Source organism: Astyanax mexicanus, chromosome 1 (genome assembly GCF_023375975.1).
Source record: "Astyanax mexicanus isolate ESR-SI-001 chromosome 1, AstMex3_surface, whole genome shotgun sequence".
Classification (NCBI taxonomy): domain Eukaryota; kingdom Metazoa; phylum Chordata; class Actinopteri; order Characiformes; family Acestrorhamphidae; genus Astyanax; species Astyanax mexicanus.
The window spans coordinates 77,564,713-77,580,718 of NC_064408.1; the positions used below are offsets into that span (position 1 = coordinate 77,564,713).

The 16,006-nt window shown below is 37.4% G+C and overlaps 1 protein-coding gene across 4 annotated transcripts; it reads left to right on the forward strand.

The window, feature by feature from the left end:
* The first annotated feature begins 986 nt into the window (after nucleotides 1–986).
* Nucleotides 987–11,398, forward strand: LOC125804583 (uncharacterized). 4 transcript variants are annotated; one of them, XM_049483584.1, is made up of 7 exons: nucleotides 997–1,196; nucleotides 2,972–3,003; nucleotides 3,342–6,022; nucleotides 7,022–8,044; nucleotides 8,165–8,320; nucleotides 9,128–9,220; nucleotides 10,057–11,398. In XM_049483584.1, the coding sequence occupies exons 4-7, from the start codon at nucleotides 7,028–7,030 to the stop codon at nucleotides 10,360–10,362; spliced, it is 1,572 nt and encodes a 523-aa protein (XP_049339541.1). In that variant the 5' UTR covers nucleotides 997–1,196; nucleotides 2,972–3,003; nucleotides 3,342–6,022; nucleotides 7,022–7,027; the 3' UTR covers nucleotides 10,363–11,398. The 4 variants fall into 4 exon arrangements, with proteins under 4 accessions (XP_049339539.1, XP_049339541.1, XP_049339547.1 ...); XM_049483590.1 differs by having other exon boundaries at nucleotides 5,659–6,022; XM_049483593.1 differs by lacking the exon at nucleotides 3,342–6,022.
* The last annotated feature ends 4,608 nt before the right edge of the window (nucleotides 11,399–16,006 follow it).

A 16,006-nucleotide genomic window follows, 5' to 3' on the forward strand; every position in this document is an offset into this window, starting at 1 on the left:
GCATGAATCTCTTTGTGATCTAGTGAGATTACTGAACTTCTGTTGTTCAATAACAATCAAATAACCAGAATCAGCCTCATGCAGAGTCAAGTAGAAAATGATAAACTGAATATGCATATAAAAAGAGTGAATCTAGTCTGATTCTGTCACAAATTTGACACTAAAATCACCAAATAATGCATTTATTGAATAGTTTGTGGTGAAAGATGCTCAGATTGTTAAGATTAATTACTTTCTTATTATTATTTTTCTCTGAATGAAACACACTAATTTCCTATTTATTTGTGCTTGTGGAAAAAAGAATCTTCAACTTTAACACATGAAATTCTATACCCATTTTTAAATTTTGATGCCAATTGAATAAGATCATTCAAATTCAGTGAAAAGCTCATTCATGTTATTTCTTATTGTGGTAGGATGACAGTAAATATTTTGAAGTTATAATAATAAAATAATAATAATACATGCCACACTCTAAAAAAAATAATTTTAATGGTCAATATTTAAATAAATGCTCTGTTTTAAGATAAAAAATAAGTTATAAAAATAAGTTATATGAATTTGACAAGATTTTTATTTTCATGTATTGGTTTATTGAGTTGTAGTAAGAACACACTTTACTGACTAACCCAGACTAAATATATTGCATTAAAAACTAAAACACAAAAGCCATTTTCTGGCAACTTAAATATCTGTGTTTGAAACTTAATTTTACCATCCATCTGAATTCTCCCACTTGCACATGTTGGATTTCACTCTGGAGAAGTAGATAAGCTCCACCAGGCAGGTTTTAAGTATGTGAGGAATGAGCTGTATGGCCAAAGTATTGAATAAAGTTGATCATACTGTTGAATATTGACATTGTTTGACTTATCAAAACAACTTCAGCAAAACTGACATTATACACTGTAAAAAGTGTATTTGAGAAGTAGTTGAAGTAATGTAATACTTTGAATAAATATAATTCATCTCTCTGCTTTAGTGATAAAAGTATACTTTTGTGGATTATATCAACTCAAAAATACACATTGTCCGCTGAACCTAAAATTGTGATTTCAATAAAAGCGCATCTGTTAAGTTTTGCTTGTGCGTCTGACGTCATGACGTCCATGCTTGCTGTGACGCCCACATTTTGGAGATCTTTCTCTGGCAGCTGAACCGCCATTTTTGCTCTCTCCGTTTGGACTTGGAAGAAGGTGAGTCTTAGGCAAATTATCTTATATTTTTCATTAAATAATGTGGAATGTTTAATATGAAGTGATCCACTATAGTTGGTTAATCTGTTTTTACATTTTCGCGAACTCGCTTAACCGAACCAACTATCGCTGTGCATGGCTTTAATGGCTAGTTAGCTCTCGCTCCACCGAACACCGGGCGGGCACAGCGGTGAGGTTTACCTGGCTTCTTTCCCACATATTCCTCACGTTCCACGCGGCACACAGACACTTGCAGAGAGCCAGCTCATATGAACCCGGGTTGGGGTCCGTAGCTGTGCAGTTAGCTAGCTAGCTCGTTAGCGCGGTACAATAAACCGTGTAGTTAGCTAATGTTAGCTTGCTAGCGCGGCCCAATAAGTTAGCTAGCTCGCTAGCGCGGCCCAATAAGTTAGCTAGCTAGCTCGCTATCGCGGCCCAATAAGTTAGCTAGCTCGCTAGCGCGGTCCAATAGGTTAGCTAGCTAGCTCGCTAGCGCGGCCCAATAAGTTGTGCAGTTAGCTAGCTAACTCGCTAGCGCGTTCAAATACATTAGCTAGCTCGCTAGCGCGGTCCATTAAACCTTGTAGTTAGCTAACGTTAGCTCGCTAGCGCGGTCCAATAGGTTGTGCAGTTAGTTAGCTAACTCGCTAGCGTGTTCAAATACATTAGCTAGCTCGCTAGCGCGGTCCATTAAACCTTGCAGTTAGCTAACGTTAGCTTGCTAGCGCGGCCCAATAAGTTGTGCAGTTAGCTAGCTAACTCGCTAGCGCGTTCAAATACATTAGCTAGCGCGGCCCAATAAGTTGTGCAGTTAGCTAGCTAACTCGCTAGCGCGTTCAAATACATTAGCTAGCTCGCTAGCGCGGTCCATTAAACCTTGTAGTTAGCTAACGTTAGCTCGCTAGCGCGGTCCAATAGGTTGTGCAGTTAGTTAGCTAACTCGCTAGCGTGTTCAAATACATTAGCTAGCTCGCTAGCGCGGTCCATTAAACCTTGCAGTTAGCTAACGTTAGCTTGCTAGCGCGGCCCAATAAGTTGTGCAGTTAGCTAGCTAACTCGCTAGCGCGTTCAAATACATTAGCTAGCTCGCTAGCGCGTTCAAATACATTAGCTAGCTCGCTAGCGCTGTCCATTAAACCTTGCAGTTAGCTAACGTTAACTCGCTAGCGCGGTCCAATAGGTTGTGCAGTCAGTTAGCTAACTCGCTAGCACGGTCAAATACGTTAGCTAGCTCGCTAGCGTGTCAATTATACCTTGCAGTTAGCTAATGTTAGCTCGCTAGCGCGGTCCAATAGGTTGTGCAGTTAGCTAGCTAACTCGCTAGCGCGGTCAAATACGTTAGCTAGCTCGCTAGCGCGTCCATTAAACCTTGCAGTTAGTTAATGTTAGCTCGCTAGCGTGGTCCAATAGGTTGTGCAGTTCCCTAGCTAACTCGCTAACTTTTAGAAAAAAAAGTGCGACGGTGTGCTTTACATATATTTGTCTATAGCGCTTTCAAAATAGCAGTGCAGTTAGCTAGCTAGCTAGCTAGCTCGCTATCGCGGCCCAATAAGCCGTGCAGTTAGCTCGCTAACTTTCAGAAAAGTGGTTAGCTAATACAAGCTGCTGCAGCATCGACCCTTTGCGAATAAGACTGAACTCTGTTAGCTAGCTAGGTAACTTAGATGTGTTTGACTCGTAGGATAGAAATTAACACCATGTTAAATATATGTTTTTATATAAACGTGTGTCTAATATATATATTTTTTGTTTGTTTTGATTGTTGGTGAATTCAGGCCTGGGAACACGACTCCTTAGACCACCTAAGGTAAGCTAATTGATGGTGCTCACACATAACATTGTAGTAATCCCAATTCAAATGGGAAAGAATGAAACATTATTATTACTATTAGACTTTCGCTCTGAATTATACAAATGTTCTGAACTTATATTTTTTATGAGTAACAAGTTCCCTTTAGTTCACGTGTGAATCAGATAAATTGATTAATTCATACGACAGAACTATTGTAATTGAAATTTTTTTGTTGTAAATTAACTTCTCAAATTAGTCTAATCAGCAGCCTTACCTTTTCATTCAAAACGTTTGTATGTAATTTATTGCATACAAAGGCATGCCTAGTAAAGCCCCTTTCTTTGTTCTTCCAGTGTGGTACTGCATGTGGAGATGCAAAGACTGTGGGGGGGATTTTACAAGAAGATCTGAACTGCTGAAGCACTACAAGCTAAATCATAGACATTACGGTCGGGGTCACACCTATCCATGCACTTACTTAAATTGTTCATGTAGACTGAAGACCTGGAATGCCTTACTGAGCCATTTGTCCAGAAATCACCCCGCTCAAAGAACAAATGCCCTATCCACATTCAAATGCCTTGTTTGTGGTTATAATCAACTTTCCGGTGAAAGGGAATATTTCCAACACATCTTTCAGCATCTTAAAAATAAGGAGACTGTAACGTGTGTGTTCCAAAACTGTGAATATAAAACTAACATTTATGAGAACTTTAAAAGCCACAAGTACAGAAAACACTCTGGTACCGTGAACATCTTTAAGCCGGAAATATGTTCTGTGGAAGAATCTAGTGCCAGTGTGACTAATGACATTTCAGATGTGGAAAGTGTAGGGAGCATTGTCAATTTAGATACTGATTTGGGCATTGGGGTTGCTGAAAACTTGGAGAAGGACATTGAACTTAAGATTGCTTCAATCCTCCTTAAGTTAGAAAATGTCTATCTTGTGTCTAATGCAGCAGTAGATGAACTTTTGCAGGAGTTTAGCTATTTAATTGGATCTCTTTCTCTGCCAATTACTCAACAGACTGTTAGCAATGTATTACAAGATCATGGATGCCAGTTTGACATACCACTGGTTGAAAAGCTAGCAAGTGCACTCAGTGAGACAAACCCTGTTAAAAAAGCAATTGGTAAAAAAGGTCCCCTTTCCAGTGCTTGGAGGCGAAAGGCTTACTATAAGAAGCACTTTAATGTAGTGGAACCAGTGGAATATATCCTTGACCAAAAGAATAACAAGTCATTCCAGTATGTTTCAATTTTAAAGACTTTGCAGCAAATTCTGGACTGTCAGACAATTTTGGATCAGGCTGTTAATTTGACTACTGTAGATAAAGAGCCTCAGAGAACATGTGTGCAAGCTTACAGATCTTTTTTTGATGGTGATTTTTTTAAAGATAATGGGCTGTTGTCTAAGCAGGAAAGTATTTCATTGATATTATACATTGATGAGTTTGAAATATGTAACCCCCTCGGTACATCCAAAAGGAAGCATAAAATTTGTGGAGTTTATTGGATTCTGGGAAATTTGCCACCAGCTTGTAGCTCTGCTTTGTCCTCCATCTATTTGGCTGCTTTAATCAAAAGTAATGACCTGAAATACTATGGCTATGAGAAAGTGTTAGAGCCCTTAATTAAAGATCTTACTGTTTTGGAGCAGTATGGGATATTTGTAACGAAGTTGGGCAGAACCGTAAAAGGTACAGTTCAGAGTGTGGTTGCTGACAATCTCGGTGCGCACAGTATTGCTGGATTTGTTGAAAATTTCTCAGGGTCCTATGTATGTAGATTTTGCACTGCCGAAAAATCAGAGTTTCAGGCTAACGAAGTGAGAAGTGGCACATTTACTTTGAGAACCAAGGAAGTTCATGCAGATCATTTAAGAATCCTTGATGAAAATCAGTTGGACAGTTACTGTGGTGTGAAATCAAATTGTACTCTGTCAAAGCACCTCACATATTTTAATGTTACCACTGGGTTTCCTCCAGATATAGTGCACGACCTTTTTGAAGGAATTGTTCCTTTTGAACTTGCACTTTGTCTCAGTGTGTTTGTCAAAAAAAAGTATTTCACTTTATGTGCATTGAATGAAATTATATCCTCTTTCAATTTTAAGTGGGCTGACAAAGCCAATCGACCTCATCCTGTGGCTCTTAATTTTGGAACAAAAAAAACGGTAGGAGGAAATGCTCACGAGAACTGGAGTTTAATCAGATTTTTACCTTTGTTGATTGGGCAGAGCGTTCCTTGTGAGGAGCCAGCTTGGCAGATCTTAACAGACCTAAAGGACATTGTTGATCTTGTCGTCAGTCCTGTTCATACTGAAGACTCAATCGCCTATCTTGATTTTAAGGTATCTGAGCATAGAATACGATTTCAAGAAGTTTTTCCTAGTTGTATTCTCAAACCTAAGCATCATTTTTTGGAGCACTATCCACACTTGATACGTCAGTTTGGTCCACTTGTTGCTCTGTGGACGATGCGCTTTGAAGCTAAGCATAGCTTTTTTAAAAGAATTGTGAGAAATATCAGGTGCTTCAAAAATGTGCTACATTCCCTGTCTGAGCGGCATCAGTATCAGATTGCCCATCATTTACATGCATGCAGTTTTACCAGACCTCTACTGGAAGTGACCAATGTTTCCACTGTTCATATCGATGTTCTTAACAGGGAAATCTCAAGTGCTCTGAAACAGAAGTCAAGTTTGGACTTGGTGTGTTTGGCAAAATGTGTGACGTATAATGGACTAAACTACAAGTGTGGGATGATCTTGATTCATGGCTCACTAGGAGGACTGCCAGAGTTCAGTGAAATCCTCCAAATGGTGATTCTGCAGGACAAGTTAATGTTCATTGTGAAGACGCTCAGTGGATGGTATGTGGAACACTACAGAGCCTTCGATCTCAAAACATCCCCAGACAAGGAAGTGAAACTTGTTGAGCCACAAGAGCTACTTGATGCTTACCCACTGGCAGACTACAAAATTGGAAGGATGCGACTTGTTACATTAAAGAGATACGTCCATGTTTAAAGGGTGAGGTCTATGAATATGCACGTTATTTTATTGAACAGGAAAGCGAAAGCAAGCCTCAAATTGCTATTGGTTTCAAAAAACGAGTACACAAATATCATTTTTTGAGTAGTGAAGTTACCAACAACATATCTGCAAAATGCCTATATTTGTTTGTACATATTTAATGAGATGTAGTGTTTTGGTTTGTTCATTTTTTTATGTCCAGTAGTACAGTATTATCAATTGTGTAATGAGCAATTTTTTATCTTCATGTATCTGAAAGAAGAATTCTGGTGTTAAATTGACTTAAGGTGTAGTGAAACATGGTAGAGTACTAACCTTTGTTGATTCTCTCCTTCCTTCTCCTATAGTTTTCTGAGATCCAGTATTTTGTGCTTTTTGCTCAGCTGGCTTCTCATAATGGGCGATTAGGGGCATCCACTTACCTCTGAAGGTAAATCGCGTTTTACACTATCTAGGCTCAATGTAGTTCCACACCTCGTTGGTAGAATTCAGAGAGTGCTGGCATCTACAACAAGGCATTAAGAATTTTGAAAATGTGCTGGAAGGTAATTTAAATTTTACTACATCGCCATCTTAGTTAAGGCATGGCAAGTCGAGCGTTGTGCTACGCGATGTAAACAAACTATTTAAATAAACCTCCTGCGCATTTTCAGAGTTCTCAGTGCCTTGTTTTAGATGCCAGCACTCTCCAGATTCTGTCAAGGAAGTGGGGAGCTACTTTCAGCCTGGATATTGGTGTAAAAAGCGATTTATCCTCAGAGGCAAGGCGATGCCCCGATAAACATGTTCTGAAGTCATCTGAGCAAAAAGCATAAAATTAGTGGATCTTGGAAAGCTGTGAGCATGGAGGTGAGATTTAACAAAAGTAAGTACTCACATTTTACTACACCCAAAGTCAATTTAAAGGAGAATTCCAGTGTTAAAGTACTCTTTAGTAGTACTCCTTGAAAGGACTACATCTGATATGGTTGTAACTGTTTCTTTTTCTCTTTTCAGACTGCCATGGCTAGATTGAAACCTGCAAGACTAAAGGTCATTTTGGGGGAGAACAACACTGAAAAACTGACCCTTCCAAATGGCATACCAGAGTCACTAGATGAGCTTCACAGCAAGATAAAGACTGTTTTTGGGATTGAGGGCAACATCAGATTGCAATACATGGACAGAGATTTTGACAATGAATTCTTTAATCTAAATTCAACCAGTGAGCTTCAGGATTTGGGAACAATCAAGGTGATCCAGGAACAAACAAATCCACCTTTAAACACTGCCAATGAGACCACCTCATCCCATTTGGTTTCATTTGATTCTGACGACAATGCTTCATTGACATCAGCTGACACTGTAATTATCTCATCCCCTGAGTCTGTGTCCTCTCGAACACAACAGTGGCCAGAAGACTTTCCAGTTCCCAAATTTTCGTACGACACTGAACTACAACTAGAAAAGGGGAATTTGGAGTATCACACAAGTAACAAAATGTTGACAGTCAGCTCCCGTGTTAAGTCTGATATCCTAAATAGACTAGCAGAACAGATCTACAAATACAAAGCCTACCCAGAGGATATACATTTCTGCATCGTTTCAGAGGCCTTAATTAAGAAGTACCCTTGTTTGAGAGAACCTGGCTCTTTCAATGGCTGCTACGGCTGGAAACAGCGGTTGAAGTACAAAATGGGAAACTACAGAACTCAGCTCAAGTTGCAGGGGTGTCCAGAGCTGTCTGTAAATTCCCTCAAATCCAAAGCTGCTACAGATGCCTTCCCTGCTAAAAAAGTGAAGAGGCCAAAACGAGCTGAAGCTAACTTCTATCCGTCCCTTCCTACCGGTGAGACTCTAGAAAGCCTTGAAAAAGAGAGACTTGAACTTCTCACAGAGGTCAGGATACGGAGGAATGAAAGGGTTATCACTGGCAAAATGGCACACACTTTTGCCTACAGACGTCAGGAGGTGGTGAACCAGGAACCCAGCATTAAGGACTTTAAGGATAGATGGCCTGCACTGTTTCAACAGAAGGAGGTGATAATTAAACTAAAATCAATATATGTGTGTTTTGTTTATTACATGATGTGTGTGGTATGTTTTTTTTTTCTCCTTTATTTAGGATGCCCTATTCACAGGATTTATTTGTTGTTTTAGATCAATGCAGAGTTCCAAAGGCTCATGGCTGTTCCACTGGAGGAGAGGTTCATAGCCCAGCTCGACCACCACACAAGCCAGCTGATCAAAATCATTCGTGCCAAAGGAGGAGCAACACATCAAAAGACTGCTGACATCATGACTATTTTGGACCAGGTATATTTGTAACCATACATGAAGACCCTTTGTGTCATTTGTAGTTAGTAGTATTCACAGGGTCTCTGTCCTGATATATACATTACTTTGGGCAGGTCAGCATTAAGTCATGACCAGGGTGTGTTTTCAGCTACAATATTATCATTGCTTTCATACTGAAACTTTAGTTTCACATGCCCCCAATGTCTTATTGTCACTTCATAACCAAGCCTTGTTAAACAAGAATATTCTGGTGTTTGATTCGTTCCACAAAATTGTAATGGCAGATGTATGATGTTAGGGACAGTGTTTAAATTGATTAATTGGCCATGTCTTATGAAGGCTAAACAATGCTGGACTGACTTGAGTCCAGCCTCCTGGATTAAATGTCACTTTTTACACAATTCTAGGCAGATGTCACCGGTACTCAATAATATTGCCAACATTTTTGCAAATTGTGAATATTATACCCTAAATATCGTCCCATATCACACGTCCCTAATTATCACAAGGGTGCTACTCTTTGCTGTTTTATCTGTCTGTAGCTGTTTATTTATTTTACTTCAATCTGGATATATGGAGATATATTGAGCATTATTAGTATCATTACATTCTGGATTATTGACTTCTGTTACAATCTGACATTCTTGTATTTTTTAATATCTCAGGGGTGTGCCATATTTTATCGTATGCAATAATAAAATGTAATTTGCAACCAAACAATGTATTTTGGCAAGTTGGTGTATTCTACAGAAAATATATTTTGCAATGTCAGATATTTCTAATATTGTACAGTCCTAATTAAAGTTGTTGTTGTTGTTGTTCTAGACTGAGGACATTCATCTTCGGAGAGAGTGTGTGCTGAAAGCTATAATCATCTTCCTGGGTGAAAATGCAGATGACCTGATCAAGGAATATCATGTACGTTTCAACAACCAATATGTGTGTCATCTCTTGTCAGAGAGGAAACTCAATGTTCTAGATTTTCAGCTATCCTGTATCATGTAAAAGAATGATTCTTAACTAATCTGTAACTCTTAAAGTTAAGTGATTTTTCACAAGGAAGCCATCTTGTAATGCTCATTCCTGGTTCACACTATACGCAAGTTGGCAGGTTATGTCGTTCAAACTACATGACTGCAGGATTTACATAAATGTCAATGACCATGCAGAAGATATGTTGGTTCTCTCTTTGCAATCTTGATATTAAACCTGCAGAATGTTTGACGGGTGCCTGTGATTGGTCTGCAATCAGTTGGTGACTGCTCAGAGTGAGCATCTTCCAGCAGTTTACATTTCATGAATAAGCGAGATTGCAAATTTGCCTCTGAGCATTTTTTTTTTGTTTGCATTGTTGACTGAAAATCCTGTGAAATTGTGTGAACTATACCTAAATGAGAGATCGGATAAAATACTTATTTTTACAGTAGTTTTTTTTATGTTATGTTTAAAAAAAAATAGACTTTCTTCTTTTCCTCTTTTGACTTTGGCAATCATGAGCTTTGTGGCTGAACATGTATTAAAAACATGGTCCCTTTTGGCTTATTTTAGTGACATTTTTTGTAGCCAATTTATTAAATAATTGTGTAGCCTTAACCTTTCAAAAACTGTGGAAGTAGATAATCCATCTGTGTAGTAATGTCCAAGTTAACGTAAACTGCCACTCAAGCCTCTTTTCCCTTTTTTAGTATACAGTTACTTCGTAATATGAAGTATTTCTAGTATCTAATTTTTTTTCCCATGTAACCTTTTTTTAGGACTTGGATGATGCTCAGGGGGACCTGGAACAGCAGACCATTGCTGTGTTTGTCATTCGAAGAGGGGGGGGTGGAGCACAGGAGCCGCCAGAAGACGTTGGCATTGTCATTGAGGGTGTGACTGTGTTGCATGAACTGTCCTCAGTGGCCTCAGCTTGTGCCCTGCTCCTAGGTTTGATATATGTGCTAAACCTAGCATATCCAAAACCCCTCCGGTTCAGTTTTGAAGTGCTCCAAAAAATCATCATGCAACTTGAGCAGCAGAAGATGTCCCCAAAAGTCCAAAACCTCTGTGTTAGACTTTGAAGTTAGCTTACATTAGCTGAGAATTTGTTTGAGCTCAATAGGGGGGGTGGGGAGTTCTTCACAGTTTTTCAGTTTAAATTTCTTTAGATGTTACAGCTATGTTTGGGCAGTTTATTAGTAACACTGTGGAGCTGCGACTCTCTGCTGCTGCTGTCTTCTCCCAGTAACTTCTTTTTTTCTTCTCATTGACAAGTGTACAGTTTTGATGGCTGTTCTTACAGTCTCATTGAATCTCTTATCGGATATGTATCAGATTTCAGTAACTCATGCTGAAGTGGGAAATGGAATTGAATTTTATTTATTTATTTATTTTTATTTTTTTTGCTGGTAACAAAAATACAAAGGATATGGGTTACATGTGACATAAAGGTCCGAGTTGGGACGCATTTACTGGCACAAAACATGTTTTCCTACTGCACTGTGCAAGAGTTGAGGCTTTTTCACAAATCTTTGTAGGAGCAAGAGTTTTTTGTTGTCCATGTATTTCATTTTAATGCATTTCAAAACCAGTTAAACTGAAACAAAAGGAAGCATCTTTTCTTAAAGTGCTCACGGAAATAGTCATGCAACTTAAGCACAGATATTTGGCCTTTTTTCATGTGTTGAATCTTTTCTATGTTTTAACGTACATATTGGATTTGCTCTACCGCAATGTGGAAAAGCCTTAGCTCTGATTATGCGCACATTTTTGCAGGGGCACATTATTGCTTGTTCCAATTGGTTTCTGTTTTGCTATTTTTCGAGAAAGGTAGAAACATTTTCTGAGCTGATGGTTTCAATTGTTATAATCGATGTATGAAACTTGAAGTGCCTTAACATGTAGTTTGAAATGATTTGAGAAGCTGGAATTGTGGAATATTTAGATAATTTGTTACTGTTTGTGCTACATTTGTTGACCTCTTAAATTCATATGGGTTCTATGCTATTTTTAAATGTGTAAGCATGTTTTGCATGTGTGTTAAGAGGAAGGGACAAATTACATCTGTTTTATGCAGGTTTTATGCAGGTTTTATGCAGATTTTATGCAGATTTTTGAGCTGTGCTTACAGAATAAAATGTGAAACATTGGACTTAAGTGGTGGGTTTTTTTTGTTTTGTTTTTTCCCTAACCAACTTAATTTGTTTTTATTTTTGGACTTAAATTTAATAACATTTAAGAAACTAAAATGCTACCTTATTTGAAATCATACTTTTAAATTGTGAAGCACAATAATTTTACTTTTAAGTAAAGCACATATTTAAGTTGGATAAACTGGATAATTTAAGTTGATTTGCCTTAAATTTAAGTTGAGATAATGAAAACTGTCAACTTGAAAGTAATCAAATAATTATGTTGCGCTAACTTAAAGGAATTGTGTTAATCTAACTTATTTATTTAATTTGGAAAAACTTAATTTATTTATGTGTTACCAATTGAAGTAATTTTTTTAAGTTGGTCCAACAATTCTCTTTTTTCAGTGTAGGAGCACTAGAGAAGGTTGAGAAAATATATTATTTGAGCAAATCAACAAGATTAATAAATCAATTTTTGATAATGATAGACTACACTAAAAACAAACTTAAAATTGTTTTCCTTGCTGTGATTTTTAAGTCAGCTAAACAAGAAATATTTAATTGCACCATAAATTATAGCAAACTAATTACCTCAAATAACTTTATTACGTTTTTGTTAAAAGTTGGCCTTAATAAATCATTTGTACACTTTCTACAGTGTTGGTTCATGCAGCTTTCCTATAGGCTCCTGGTACAATATATTTGCATATTGGGTGTGGCCTCTCCCTTACTTACCATCTTTGTGTTGTCTGTTGCCCAAAGCTACCTTATCCTAGTCGTGCAGTAATTGTAGTATACATGTTGGTTGTCAGGTCTCAGTGTTGTAGGCTATAAGAACACATTAACTTTATTCTGTGTTCCTCATGATCACAGTATTCTGGCTTTGAGCTACAGAGTTCACTCTTTACCGAGTTTACTCCTGTATTGCTCCTTTATTATACTGTCAGTAATGGCAGTTAAATAATAATATACTTAATATGTTGTTATGTGAACTTAAAATGAAGTTATGTGAATATTACTAAAGTTTTATTAGCTTGAAAGTGTGTGTTAAAGTAAAGATGAGTTGTTAGTTTATTTGACTAAACAGATCATTTTTAAAAAGGACAAATTAAACACTTAAGTTGAGGTAACTCAGCTTTTTAAGTTGACAATACTTAAATTTTCCATGTAGTGTCAATGGACTCTTTTAAGTTGACACTACCTGAAAAATTATGTTAACCCTACTTGAGAAAATTAAGTTGTAACTATTTGAAAAGGTATGTTAGCACTACTGGAGAAAATTAAGTAGTAAATACAATGACTACTCTTGCTTGATCTACCTAATTATCTGATGCAAAAAGTTGACATGATTTTTTTAAGTAGATCAAGCACACTATTTTTTTCAGTGTAGTTGAGACCAAGCCAACTACTCTGCACATTGCTCAGTTTTGCTCTTTAGTTAAACAGGCTCTACTGAGCAGTTCTGCAGGGGTTTTCACCTGATGTTGGTCATGCTATTTGCATATCGGCAGTGTCCTCCCATCTCTCATTCACCATCAGTGTGTAGACATTCCCCACAGACTGCCTTCTCATAGAATTTGTGTATGTATTATATATTATTAACAGCCTGTTCTCAGTGTTGTAGGCTATATGCTGGCCGAGTCTAGCTGGTATCATTTGCATTGTTTGAAATCTTATACAAATGACCAAAAGGCAGGTATGAAATAGTCTAAATAAATTACAAGTTTCTAGTTGCTTTGATAAATTAACCAAAATATAGTGTTGCACCTAATAAATGATTAAATTAATTTACACCTTTTTGTTTGCACAAATTTTTTAGTTGATCCTAAAGGATAGTCAGAAAAACAAACAATGCATGTTTCGTAACATTAAACCAGGCCAACTAAAAACACAAATTAAATGTTTAAGTCAGTGAGAGTTAATATTTGAAGTTTCAATACATATAAAAAATGAATTATCTGGGCTAAAGATTTCTAGTTGGCAAACCGCATGTGGTTTTCTTCAAAATGTAAAAGTTTGAGTTGGCCTCAAAACTCGAAAAATCTAATGCAGTAAGTTGCCTTGACATTTTTAGTTTTTATTTTTACAGTGTGTGTGACCAAAGTATTGAACAAAGTTGATCATACTGTTTAATATTGCCATAGTTTGACTTTATTAAGGCAACTTCAGCAAAACAGACATTATAGGGGCAATAGAAAATATTGAGAAAATATATTATATGAGCAAATCAACAAGATTAATAATTCACTAGACTCAGTGTTGAAGGCTGTATAAGTAAGTTACTGAGTTTTGTGTTGCTGAGGGTATATAACTGCAATACCTTTTGACTACAATAAGGCAAAGTAAGTCATATGACAGTAGTATATATAGCCTAGTCTGATATTTCAGACATATGTACAGCAGAGATCTGCATAAAAAATGTTTTATATATGTATATATATTGTTTCTGTATGGCTGTATATTGATTTAGGCTTTTTTTAACATACTGCATATTCCCTTCATAAGGGAAATGCATTGGTAAACAATAGTGTCTTATATCAATGTATATTAGATTTATACAGGTATCACAGGTTTTAACATAGAAGTATCTGTTTCAACATTAAACAAATCCCTGCAAGCTGCCTTTTATTTCTATTAGCAGTACTACAGTGTCTAGTCCAGGCGGAAGACACAGAGTCTCTCCACAGTAGCATACTGCTTACCTGGGAGTAAAATAACGTATTGACAGGCTACACATGTACAGAAGACCTACCCATCCCCCTCCACACACTGGTACAACCATAATGCGACTACTATTAAATTGGCAGAGCGTTCAAAAATACATAATAATGTTGAGAAAAAAAAATAAGCTCTGTGGGTGAGGAGGAGGGGAAGGAGGAAGAGCAGCTGTTCCGAGTTGCTGTTTTCACACCCATTATGCTAATACGGCGTGCTGGCGCCTGTGTTAGCCAGCCGAACAGGCCAGTGTCCTTGAAGCAGGGCCCACTGGGACGCAGACGGGGCTTAGGACGAACATGACACGCTGTACTTACTGCACCCGAGGGAGCACGGGCTACTGCTCCCAACCATCCACAAACACACAGATTATTCCAAGCACAAGCTACGAGGAGATGATGGGGAAGGAACAGGAAAAGAGATGAGATTAAGATACACGGAAATGCGATTTGCAGATATCATAGATATTTGCTATAATTCTGTGTTTAGAGGTGTGGAACCATCTCTCTGAGCCACTGTCACTCTTGTGCATTTAATGTAATTGAAAATTGAAAATGAAGGGCTGTTGACCTTGGTTCAGGATGTCTTCACTGTTCATAGCATTTTTGTTATTTGCTGCCTCTTCAAGATTTGATTCCACACATTCCTGCTCTACTCTCGACGGCCTCCACCTGTTTTCCCATCTAAAACATTCATTACTGCAGAAACAGGGAAGCAATTCTGAGGAGGAGTTCTCTGTTCAGACACCTCTATCTCTGAGGGATAGTGCTATCTAGTTTGAGCTGCATGGATCTGCCTTACAGCAGGACATGAAAGAAATCTCACACAAAAGAAAAGCAATGAAGTGCCTTTAGTTTGCCTTTTAGGCTTTTTATCACCAACTTCCATGTGGGTGCGCTTAAGGTTATGCTGCTAACGAGCTAATTAAATCAGAGTTGTTAATGATGAGGCACAATTATTTTCTTAAAAAACTTCCATAAATTGGGTTCTGATTCAAATCAAAACCACACTTGCTTTGATGACTGTGTTTGCATAGGTATCCTGTTACTATGAACCTAAAAAAACAGTACAGTAACACTATACTGCATTCCGAATTAAAGTTCATTATCATTAATAAAAAAGATACAATACTGTGAATAAAAAAGCAGTGTGTTTTATTTAATAATAATAATTTGTGTGATCAAACATTAACATTAACATTAACTCTACAGTAGTGCACGAGTTGTCACTAATGTAGCCGCTCTCAGCAGCAGAAAAAGGGTCAACTTACTCTAACAGCCTTCAACACAGAGGCCAGGCAGTAAAGCATTGCTAAAAAATACAGCTCAGGAAAAATATAAGAACACTTAAAAATTTATTTTACCAGATTGAAAACCTCTGGAATATAATCAAGAGGAAGATAGATGATCACAAGCCATCAAACCAAGCTGAACTGCTTGAATTTTTGCACCAGGAGTAAAGGCATAAAGTTATTCAAAAGCAGTATGTAAGACTGGTGGAGGAGAACATGCCAAGATAAAAGATAAAAAAAACAGGGTTATTCCACCAAATATTGATTTCTGAACTTTTTATGATTCTCAACTGGTTTTCTTTGCATTATTTGAGGTCTGAAAGCTGAAAGCATCTTTTTTATATTTGAGCTATTTCTCATTTCCTGCAAATAAATGCTCTAAATGACAATGTTTTCATGTTGTTCAATGTTGTCCGTAGTTTATAGAATAAAACAACAATATTCATTTTACTCAAACATATACCTATAAATAGCAAAATCAAAGAAGCTGACTCAGAAACTGAAGTGATCTCTTAATTTTTCTCAGAGCTGTATACAACAAGTTGAGAAAATCACAATTTTGTAGGTGCTTTTTCTTAAATGAAA

Bases quoted from the DNA above. Each gene is read 5' to 3' on its own strand.
- LOC125804583 (XM_049483582.1), top strand. From the start codon at position 3,353: ATGTGGAGATGCAAAGACTGTGGGGGGGATTTTACAAGAAGATCTGAA.